The 12,945-nt window shown below is 32.2% G+C and overlaps 1 protein-coding gene across 10 annotated transcripts in view; it reads right to left on the bottom strand.

Annotated features, from left to right (window-relative positions):
- Positions 1-12,945, bottom strand: part of JMJD1C (jumonji domain containing 1C) — a 355,043-nt gene that overhangs the window by 196,171 nt on the left and 145,927 nt on the right. For all 10 annotated transcript variants that reach the window (XM_079136384.1, XM_079136380.1, XM_079136379.1 and 7 more), the window contains one exon: positions 9,239-9,403. Coding sequence is in view for 7 of the 10 variants with exons in the window: in XM_079136380.1 (XP_078992506.1) it covers positions 9,239-9,403 (165 nt within the window). In the remaining 3 variants the exon portion in view is untranslated. The remainder of the gene's footprint in view (positions 1-9,238; positions 9,404-12,945) is intronic.

Genomic DNA, 12,945 nt, shown 5'->3' with positions numbered 1-12,945 from the left:
TTGAGTACCAGAATTTTTATTCATACATTTTCTTGCTTAATCTTCCCAATTCTTGTGTGATACATTCTATTTTGAACACAAGACACACAGATAATAACTAACTTATTTTAACCCATATTCTAACAGTAAATAAATGGCAGCAGTTAGGATTTGAAACAAGAAATCTGATGTGAAGTTTTGTGCTCTTAATATATTACACTGCCTTTCTTAGATGCCTTATAAGATTCTTTTTTTCAATTTTGAAATCTGAATTTATAACTAGAAGATCTATATTCTGAATCTATAACTAGCTCTCTAAAGTCATAAGAAACCATGTGAATCTATGAGCAACCAAATAATTTCAATGTACAAATTTTAATCTTCACTATTGATATTTTGATATTTTACATATCATTTTTGTTATAAAATTTTAAATCTCTGTACTACATTAAGGACACATACGAAAATACTGTATAAACAAAACACAAAAAGGAGCTATCAAAATATATTACCAGAAACCTAAACCAAGTTTGCTAAATTAACTCATTTGAAGAAAACTACTTCCAAAAGAAACAATACTGATAACATTTTTACATTAAAATTCCCAATTTGCTGGGATATAGGGATTTGTTGTTGTTGTTTTTAAAGGTAAGTTTTGGTCAGGCAAAACTTCACTATTATTAAAATGATTTTTTTTGTTACTTTACAAATATATGTATTTTATATTTACTATCCTAATAGATAAAATTCAGACAGTAACAAATCAAGATTTATGTTGCTTATATTTATCTAAAGTAAACCTATCATTTTTAAAGCTGCATAATATCCCTCTAAAATTAATTTAACAATATTCAGAAAATATTGGACATCCAAGTTGTTTCCTTTAAAGTTATTCAACTTTAGTAATATTACAATGATCATCTTTCTGCATGTAAACTTAATGCCTTTCATTTTTGTATCTGTAGCTCTTATAGTATCTATTTCTATGAAGTATCTGACGAACAGTAGTTGAACTGAATATACTTTCTACTTTTTAAAAATTGTTAAGAATAATTTCCTAAGAGTAGAATTAATAAATCAAAGAGTATGAACTTCTTTGTGATTCTTACAACATACTTTCCAAAATATAATGTCATCATTTTGTAATCCACAATAAATGAACGTATACACTCATCCATTACAATATTGCCAGTCCTAGATTTTAGCATTTAGAAAAATTAATACTTTATTATACATAATATCTTAAAGTACTTTACCTTTCAAATAAGTAATAATCCTGGAGGTGTCACAATGGAATTATTTCTATTTCATTTTTTAACCAAGTACAAAAAAAATCCTATACAACTAATAATTCTAGTTCTGGGAACGCAGTTATTGATATATAAAAGCTGCTGAAATGAACTTATTTCAAAGTTCATTTCTAATTTGGAATGTGGCATGTGTTCACATTTTAGTAAAATGTGGTTGAGGCCATGAACTAAATCCATTTTGTCAATATAACAGCCAGCATTAGGGTAATTTGGTCCCTAAGGGTAGTAAATTATTTTCAAACATTTGAGAGGATTTCTTTCAGAACAGATAGTAACAAAAGGCATTGTTAGTATGCAAATAATCTAAAAGAAATAAGTCAATAAGGTTACACAATTATAACCTGATCAAAATTCTTGTTCAAACGTGAATTACAGAAGGAAAATTTGTACTAGGAAGAAACTGAGTTTCCTAAAATCTACCTCAGAAATTTAGGCAAATTATCAGAGATTAGCAAATTTAGTTGATCATAAAGAGGTCAGCTTCTTCCTTTCTTATCTTTAAAATAACTATGTTGGGTAATTCTACATTTCCCTGCCTTGACAATTAAGAAATCAAATTTGCATTTTATTAGAATGAGGGCATAATAAGCTTTTTGGTATTTGTTTTTGTCTATACTGCCATGTTTGAAATTGGTAATTCATAGTTTTACCACAACTGGCTGATTCTGTTTTCCTGTCCTTCCTTTGATTTTAGCTTAAATTAAAAGTCAGGAAATCTGCTATAACTCCTAGTAGAGTTCTTTTATACTAGTTAGGTTGCAATCATTTTAAATTAAGTATTCACTAAGATGGTGAGGCACTGGTGCTAGATTACTAGGAACCATACAAAGATGAGTAAGACATGATTCCTGTCCTCATAGAACTTACAATCTAGTAGAGGAAGACAGACATGCAAACAAATAGATAAAATACAAAGCAGAATGTGCTGGTTATTAAAACAGGTACAAACAAAGTTCTACAGGAGTACAGAATGGTGAGATTAATTCTGGTTGGGGTGATCTGGAAGGCTGGGCCAGCAGAAAAGTAGTAGAAAACTTTGCCCCTTAGAAAATGCAGTAGTATTACAGCCCAGCTGGGTTAGGGTCAAAGCCCCACTCCCCACAGAAGGTTTTCCTAAAGGAGATGGAGCCAGGGCCCTAACCCAGTTAGGTAGGTGATTCGTTGATTTCAATTATGATTGCCAACACTTTCTCTTTCTCTGGTGCAGATAAATGTGCTTTCACAAGTATTTTACTTTAATAACAATATATTAAGTAACTTACACAGAAATGTAAGTTACCTCAACCTACATTGTTCGAACAACCTCAGGTGGTACCCTGATCATACAGGACCAAGCAAAAAAAAGTGAGCACTTCAGGATGTTTTATATGGTGCTCCAATAAATGTTTTGCTACTGATAGCTTAGAAAGGTGAAGAGAAAATTCTAGAGAAGTAATCTGAGCATTATACTATCTGTACTTTGTTGAAGATATAATTACTATTAAATTCAAAAAAATAAACCAATGAGACAACAGCATTTTTTCCTGTCATAATTTTTTTTTTTTTAAACCAGCAGTTACACTGCCAGTTTCCACTCATTTCCAGGAATAAGAGGTAGACAAGATAACATAACCAATATGTAATATTTAACAGGTACCACACGAGGAGTGAAACTAGAAAGAGGAAAATACAGACATATGTTAAAGTACAAAAAAACATAAAGCAAGTAGTTATCATGTGCACAGAATTAGAAACATTAAATTCTGTAGAAAATTAAAGACAAAGTATTAGTTTCCACTGTTTCATTCTGTTGCCACTTCATGGATGGATCCCTCAAATTAATTTGTAGATATGGCATTTCATTTGCTACAAAAATTTTAAAAATATGAGTTTTATAACTGCTGTTTATTGTAAAGAAGACTTATTTTAGTGAACAGAAGGGGAAACAACAGAATCTCAGTCATATATACTATATAAAAATAAATGTCACAAAATTCTTATGAAATTTAACTGATTATTCCCTTAAGTATTTCAAGCATTCTTACTCACTTGTTTGCTCTATTAAGTTTTATAATGTTGTGAAAGGAAGAAGGAAGGGAGGAAGGAAAAGAGAAAGGTAAGGAGGGGAGGGAAGACAGGCAAGTAGCAGATAGGCAGGCAATATAAAGGCAGGAAGGAAGGCAGTCACATCCTATCCAAGTTAAAGAAGATATTCCATTATATAGAATTATTTTACAAATAAACTTACAATTCAAAAGAACTTGCTATCCAACAATTAGCTGAGTGAACTACAAACATGATAAAAGGGTTATAAAATCTGTAATAACATAAAGAAAACCTAAACAAATATAAGAAACACAAAACCCTAATACTAAAAATAATTCACAGAAATACAAGTTCCTAATAAACATGACAAAATTCACCCTATAAAAGAAATGCAAATTAAAACAATGAAATAGTATTTTAAAATATCCAATTAGCAGAAAAAGAAAACATTCAATGCTACATCCTCGTGAGATGTAAAATTCCTCCTACTCTTATGTATGTTTGAGTTTTAGAACAAGATGCCCTGAAAGTAATTATTAATGCTTGTAAGGGTGTGGTGTAATGCCTCCATTGACTGGGGGCAATGGCAGTCAAAATAACTTGTCAACAATCAGTGGTGAGATTCTTAACGTTTTTGTGGTTTTTAAGTTCATACCCTTTAACCATTAATTAATTCTACTACTAAGAATCTAAATTTTATAAATAATGAGATACAGACAAAGACTTACATACAATGGCATTTATCACACCTAAATATAATCCCCCGTAAACTGGAAACAACTACAATGCCAAACATTAGGGAAATGGGTCATTACAAGATTAAATATTATGCAGCCATTAAAAATTACCTTGAGTTATTTACTCGTATGGAGAAATGTATAAGATGAAACACTGAAGTAAAACAAGGTAGGTTCTACAACTTTAATATGGTCTTAACTAAAACTATGTTTAAAAGAAAGGGGATTTTGTGTCCCATTACTTGGCCAAATTCATTTATTAACTCTTGTAACGGGATTTTCTGTGGGATTTTTAGGATTTTCTACGTATAATATCACAGAATCTGCAAACAAGTTTCTTTTCCACTGTTAATGTCTTTATGTCTTTTTCCTGTCTCATTTTCTGAGTAGGACTCCCAACATTATATGGCGGCAAAAGAAAGCATACTTGTCTTTTTCCTGATCTTAGAGGAAAAGCTTTCAGTCTTTTACCAGTGACTATGAATGGTAACTAAGTAACAGGATATGAACTCCACACATGAAAACCAGTTTCACTTCCAATGCTAATCTTGAACAATCCAAAAAATGAAATGAACAAAAAATTTTACTTAAGATAGCATTGAAAAGAATAAATTATATGGAATTAACCAAAGAGGTGAAAAACTCATACACTGAAAACTATAAAATACTGCAGAATGAAATGGAAGAAAATACAAAGACATCCCATGTTCAAGTATTAGAAGACTTAATATTGATAAGATATCTACTACCCCAAACCATTTACAGATTCAATGTAATCCCTATCAAAATTTAAATAACATTTTCTGGAGAAATAAAATAATCCACTCTAAAGGGTCACATGGACTCTCAAGGAATACTGGAAAAAAAAAACCAAACCTGAAAAAGACAAATTTGGAGGACAAACACATCATCACCTCACAATTTACTACAAAACAACAGTAGTAAAAACAGTGTGGTACTGGCATAACAAACACAGAGACCAATGGGACAGAGCCCAGAGCCCAGAAATAAACCATATATATGAACAAATGATTTTTGACAAGAATGCCAAGACCATTCAATAGGGGCAGGCAAGGACAGTCTTTTCAACAAATGGTGCTGGTAAAAATGGATATCCACATGTTTTAAAAAAAAAAAAAAAAAAAAAAAAGCTGTACCTTGTACCTTTATATCACATATGAAAATTAACTCAAAATAAATACAACACCGAAATGTGGTTGACAACTATAAAACTTTGAGAAGAAAATACATAGGGAAATCTTCATGAAATTGGAGTTAGCAATGGTTGTAATCTGCTGTTGTCTTTAAAATGACAAGGACATGGGCAACAACAACAAAAAAGATAAAACATGGAACTCATCACATCTGATAAGGAATTAAGAATACATGAAGAATCTTAAAACACAATAACAAAAAAACCAAATAATTCAAATTTTGCCAATTCAAAAATGGGCATGTGATTGAAATATAAACATTTTTCCAAAAAAGATAAACACATGGTCAATAGCACAGGAAAAGATACTCAACATCACACTCATTAGAGAAATGTAAATCACAACTACAATGAGATACCATTTTCTAGCTACTAAGATAGCTAATGCCAACAGAGCAAGGAAGAACAAGAAAATAAGTGTTGGTCAGGATGTGGACAAACCAGAACCCTTGTACACTGCTGGTAGGAATGTAAAATGGTATGCAATGCAAGACAGTATGCATGCTTCAAATAATTAGAAACAGAATTACAATATGACCAACAATTTCATTTCTGGGTATATACACAAGTACATCAAAAGCAGAGGCTTTGTACACTCATGTATACAAAATTTAAAACTTTTGTACATCAAAAGATACTATTCACCACCATTTGACCCAGCTTTCCCACTCCTTGGCCTATACCCAAAGAACTTAAAATCAGCATTCTACAGTGATGCAACCACATCAGTGTTCACAGCTGCTTAATTCACAACAGCTAGTTTGTGGAACCAACCTAGATGCCCTTCAATTGATGAATGGATAAAGGAACTGTGGTATATATATATACAATGGAATATTACCCAGCCATAAAAAAGAATAAAATTATGGCATTTGTAGGTAAATGGATGCAACTGAAGAATACCATGCTAAGTGAGATAAGCCAATCAAAAAAACCCAAAGGCTAAATGATCTCTCTGATAAGCAGATGATGATACATAATGGGGAGTGGGAAGGAGTCAAGAATGGAGGAAGGACTTATTGTATAGAGGAAAAAGAGGGGTGGGGAGGGGTGGGAAGAAGGAAAAATATCAGAATGAGACAAACATCATTACCCTATTACATGTATGATTACATAAATGATGCAACTCTATTTCATGTACAACCAGAGAAACAACAGTACCCCATTTGTGTACAATGAATCAAAATAAATAACATACTTAAAAAGACACTATCAAAAGAATAAAAAGGTAATCAGCAAAATGAGAAAAATATTTGCAAATCACACATGATAATAAATTGATATTAAGACTATATTATTTACAATAGCCAGAAAGAAATAACCCAAGTGTCTATGTATAAACAGAAAACAAAATGTGGTATACACATACAAAGGAATAGTGCTCTGCCTTAAAAAGGAAGTCAGTTCTGACACATGCTACATCATGAATGGACCCTGAAGACATTAGGCTAAGTGAAATATGTCAGTTAAAGGCAATACTATATAGTTCTACTTATAAGGTACTTAAAGAGTAGCTAAATTCATAGGGGTAAGAGTAGAATGGCAAAAGAGTAGTGGAGAACTTTTGATTAATGAGTATAGAGTTTCAGTTTTACATGGTGGAAAAAGTTCTGTGGATAATAGCTGTGATGGTTGTACAACAAGAACATACTACCACTGAACTATACATTTAAAAATGGTTAGTATGACAAATTTTATGTTAAATATACTTTACTACACTTAACTTGTTTTAATTCTATGATAGAAGTAAAAAAAGTAATAGGAACATACTGTCAAAGAATTAAAATGAATGTCTCTTAGTGATGGAATTTATGATTTTCTACTTTGTACCAACTCAGTATTTTACAAGTACACACTTCTTGCATAAGAGAAAGTAAGCTCAATTTGTAAAAAGTTGGCTAATTGTTTAAGCAGTCTTAATGTTGAGGTTAAAAGATTTAATAGAAAAAATGTTCTAAAAATACGACAAAATTATTAAAAAGTATTTCCCAATAGATATCTATAAAATCAGTAATTCATTAATATAAATCAGAATTTTACCTCACTCTTAATTCCCTCTAAGCAAGCATAAAGATATTTTCAAAAATTCTGTTTATTCATTAACCATAATATTGAACTATTCATTATTGTATCATTGATATTATTCCTACTTTTGAGACTTTTCATACATAATTTACATGTATATAATTAGTCTGAAGTTTTAAATAATTTTTTAATCAAATTCTGGAAAAATCAAAAAGCATGCTAATCAGGGTTAAAACTTTTTATATTAACAATCATTTATTCAACATTATTCAACAAATATTTTATAAAATCCTACTATGAATAAATTATCTTCTTTTGTTCAAAGTTTCCTGCCAAAACTATAGCTTTTGGATATCATTTTTATCTTTCAATATTAAATTTTCTTTTAAAACTGCTATTGATTCAATTCATTAATTCCTTCCCTCCTTGTACTTTCTTTTATTTTTTATAGTATTTGTTTTTAGCAGTGCTGGAAATCAAACTGATATTCACACACACACTAAGCAAGCATTCTACCACTGAGCTATATCCGTAGTCCTTAAATCAGGTATATCCTCAGACTTTTAAAAAAGAATTGGTCAAAGAAGTATGTATTTTAAATTGCTATTCTATACACAGAAAAGGATTAAATGGTGGACTAAAATAGAAAGTTCATACATATTTAATTATTAGCAAATAGAAACTATTCTATGTGAGCAAACTACATTTTTAAAATTTCAGGGTAGAAATATAGCTCAGTAGTTAATAGAATACTTACCTAGCCTTATAGGAAGCCATATGTTGAATTCCCAGCACTGCAAAATAGAAAGTACCTACCCTGACACATTAGTAATACCGAACACCTAAAATGCTTCAGTGGCATTTAAAATATTTCTTTCATACTGATATGACTAATTTATTAAGGAAAAATTGCAATTCATTGCCTGCTACACATTCTGCCAAAATCAGGTAACAAAGGTTAAAGAGACTCCACTCTTTTCCTAACAGAATTTAATAATATGTTTAATATGTTTCTTTTATAAAATTCTTCAAAAGCACTGAAGAATTTATTAAGATCTATTATATTTTCTTTAATGGATCATTTCCTGATATGAAGTACTTTTACCCATTACCTAAACACATTTAACATCTCTTGTCTATAATGAGCCACTGATTAACAAACCAAGAAAAACCATATGCTATGGAATGTTTTAGCATCCTCCATCTTTCACTTACAAACTTTCATTCAGCTAAATTGCTCCACACTGTATACAAACAGTTAACTTTCTCTCAGTAGCTTTTAATCTGATTTATGTTTTCACCAAATTGGATAAAATAAATTTGTTAAGTTTGGTCTCTGGAATATCCCCCAAAGGCTCATCTTTTGAAAGCCTGGTCCATAATGAAGCAATGTTCAGAGATGGGGGCTCTCTTGCATTCACAGTTGATGGCATTATTGGGAGGTGATAGAAACTATTGGAGGTAGAGCCTACTTAGGCAAAATAGGTCACTAGGGGCATGTCCTAGAAGGGTATTTCTTATTCCCAGCTTCTTCCCCTCCCCCACCTGTTGCTTACTGGATGCTATGAGGTGAGCAGCTTTCCTTAGCTATACCTTACTGCCATGATGTTTCTTCCTTACAGCCAGCTGACGATGGCTCTTTGAAACTATGAGCCAAAATAAATCTTTCCTCCTTTAATTTGATTTTTATCAGTTATTTTGTCACAACAATGGAAAGCTGACTAACACAAAAATATTTGTGGACAAAATATGCAAAAAAAAACCCTAATGAGGAGAAATACAAAGTTATTTCAACAAATCAAATCATTTTGAAATTTCTACCAGAAATTACAGAGAGCCTTCAGGAATATTAATCTGTAATCAGCCAGACAAATCTAAACTGATATTCAAATCTTGTTCGTTTAAAACCAATAATTGAAAATGCTTACTGAAACAATAATGGATCTTACCAATGCAGGCCACTGAATCTGTTTGCTCTTTGATCCCTGAGTCTGGCTAGGGTCGTTCCTTTTGGCCCAAATTAAGTGGTATTCCACCAAGAAAGTTGAAAAATCTTCATAAACTTTAACCCACTCTCGTTTATCCCATTCGAGATCATCAAATTCCACGTACACCTATAGAAAGGAAAACAGAAACTCATAAGCAATATAGAGCTGTGATATTTTAAAATATAAGCCATGCAGTTGAATTAGAAAAAATATTAATGAATTCATTATTTAGATTAACATTTCTCTTAAAATCCTTACCCAATTACCCCCTATGTATTTCTTATTACTTATGACAAGAACATAAACCAATAAACCACTGTTTATGAAATAAAGCAATTTAAGGGACTCTGATCAGCACAGATTGGTCCATATCTCCTAAATACACACTAATGAACTCTATTTATACTGCTGATTTTAGAAATAGAGGTTGGAAAACTTTTTAAAGTAAATGGTGGCTGGGGGTATAGATCAGTGATAGAATGTGTGCTTAGAATGTGTAAAACCCTGGGTTCAATTCCCAATGTCAAAAATAGATAATTAAAGAATAAATATCTTAGGTTCTGTAAGCCATATGATCTCTATCATAACCACTACATCTAGCTCTGACGTTGTAATGTAGCCACACAAAACACATAAACAGAACTTGGCTTTGCTGGAATAAAACATTACACATAAAAGGCAGTTGGTAGTATAAGGATAGTTCAACATATGAAAATCAATCAACATAATAATAAAACACATTAACAGAATAAAGGAAAGAAAAACCATGATATTTAATGATGAAAAAGCATCTGGAAAAGTTCAACATTCTTTCATGATAAAAACATTCAACTAACTAGAGAAGAAACTACCTGAATATTTTAAAAGTCACATTTGAAAAACCTGAAGTTAACATCATTTTCAAGGATAAAAGACTCAATGATATTCCTCTAAGAAAAAAGTCAAAGATGTTGTAATGTGGAAAACCAAAGTTGATTCTTCTATTATTAATTCAATTATTATTCAGTCATTTAGCTCTTCCTTCTCCCACTTCATCTTTTTTCAGTCATTCCCTCAAATTGTCTCTTCATGGAGATGTCCTCATATCTGATTATAAGTTATGGTGGAGGCAGTTCTGTTTTTCCTTATCTTTTTATCCTAATTCTTCCACCTTTCTTCTCTTTATACCTGAAATATTTGCTTTTTCCCTTATTATATCCTCTCCATTTTTCTGGCCCACCTCAAGATTTTCCATATTCTTTATACCCCCTACTACAATTCAGCTGTATCTTTCAACTTCTACAGGAGGTATTTTCCTCATTACTTTATGTGTACCATCATTACTAGCTACATGGCAGGAAACTCTCAAAAGCTGCATTTGTGGCCTGGGGAAGTAGCTCTGTACTAGAGTGTTTGCCTGAAGTGGATAGGCCCTGAGTTTGATACCCAGCATTGCAGGGGGAAATTTTTAAAAAGGTTTGATCTGATGTTTGTGCTACTGCCCAATAGGAAGCTAGTTGTATGTACTTATCTGTCAGAATGAGGAACGAGGAGTACACTAGTCATGGAGTTAACATCTGTCCTAATTATCCATACGAAGTCAGGAAAGGAACCCAAGTCAAGGAAGAAGTCAATAAAACTACTGGCTTTTTCTAATAAAACTCAGTCTTAGGGACTTTGCTGAGGTCAATCTGATGTTATATAAGATTTCAAGACTCTTATATTTAATTACTAAATTGTGGTATGAAAGTCCTTGGAAACCCTAGAAAAGTAGAGCACAGATAACTCTTGGGAAAACCCTAATATTAACTTTGTTCTCCCTCATGGACAATGATATAGTCTTGTTGACAAAATATTTCAGTCAAGAACCTAAAGAGCCAAGGACTATTAACATTTCCTTAACCTGAAAGATATATCAATGTAAATTCTTCCAAATATAAAGTTATAGATATAACTTATCTTTTATCTTTATCTTGAGCTTTCCAAACACATACCTTATATCACAAGGACAGTGTCACAGGCAATTTAAATAACCTGCTGCAGACCGTAGAGATAAAAGGAAACAAATACTGTTTTTTCTTTGCTGAGTAACCAACTCACCTTTAGATTTCAGATTATCAAGAACATACCACCATGATAGAATGAGATGAACATAATTACCCTATACACATATATAATTATACTACTAATGTGACTCTGCACCATGTACAGCCAGAGGAATGAGAAGATGTGCTCCAATTGTATACAATGTGTCAAAATTCATTCCACTGTCATGTATAACTAAGTAGAACAAATTAAAAAATAAAAATAATTTTAAAAATATTAAAAAAGAAAACACTACACTAACTGGGCTGGGATTGTAGCTTAGTGGCAGAGTAATTGCCTAGTAATTGTGTGAGGCACTGTGTTCAATCCTTGGCAGTACACAAAAAATAAACGAACAAAATAAAGGCAGGCTGTTCATCTACAACCACACACACACAAAAAAACTTTTAAAAGAGAACACACTAGCCTGTTACTGTTTCATGGATTCTGATCAGATCTGAAACTCTTGGAATCTTACTACTTGAGCAAAAAGAGCATACAAGGTATATTGTCATGATGCTTGGACTGGCTACTCTCGACTCTCAACCAATCTATCTCTTATACTCAGGTTCCATTATAAAGATGTAAAAGGCCCAAAAAGTGAGTTTTACAGAACAGTAATACTAACCTGAGGGAGTGTGGTATTCACCACTTAGACAATAAGTGCAATGAAGTCTGCTCTTGTCTGGGGAAAGTTACTACTTCATCTCTCACAGCTGGCTGCTCACTGTGCATACAACTCTAAGAGATGGTCCAGTTAAAGAGTAGTCAGAATCTTGCATTCTTGGCATATTCAGTAAGAATGTGAAGGGATACTCAGTGACCATGGTAGACTGCCTATATCAACACAGATAAGATTTCTGAATCTTATCTGAATTGCTTATCTAAATTACAGTGTACGGGTAGGTGTGTGGGCTGGGAGATGGGAGGGTATACTTTCTTTCCATGGATCTCCAAACCTATATAAATGCCATTTCTAACTGCACATATCAGAACCAAACATTATGGACAGTAGGAACTCAGAAAAGAGGTGTGTGTGTGTGTGTGTGTGTGTGTGTGTGTGTGTGCGCGCGCGTGCACGTGTATGAAGTTGAGAGCCATGAGTACTGATGTGATTACAAGTGAAGGAACTGAGAAAAAGACAAGGAAAAATAATTTATTCCACTGGGTATGGTGGTGCATGATTGTCAGCAATCCCAGCTACCTGGGAGGCAGAAGAAGAATCATCTCAAGTTTTAGGTTAGTCTACGCAATTTAAAAAGCAAGGTACTTTCTCAAAAAAAAAAAAAAAAAAAAAAAAACCAAAACCAAAACTTTTTTTAAATCATAAAACAAAATCAAAAGGCTAGGATATAGCTCAATGGTAGAATGGTTCGAGTCTCAATATTGTGCAAGAAAAAAAAAAAAAAATCAGTGACTATGTTAACCCAAGATATCACAACAATGAATTCTAAGAACTGTTTTCTAGATAATTAAATTTGTCACATTCCTCTCTCTTTTAATACATGTCTTCTACAACCAATGTCAATATGTACAAAATCTCTGTTCTGTGTTAAAGAAGGTACTGAAGAAAGAGCTGTCAGAGAACAATTTGCAGGTAGAAA

Source organism: Sciurus vulgaris (genome assembly GCF_902686455.1).
Source record: "Sciurus vulgaris genome assembly, chromosome: 4".
NCBI lineage: Eukaryota > Metazoa > Chordata > Mammalia > Rodentia > Sciuridae > Sciurus > Sciurus vulgaris.
Note: the sequence above shows the minus strand (reverse complement) of the source record. Positions and strands in the feature narration are given on the sequence as shown.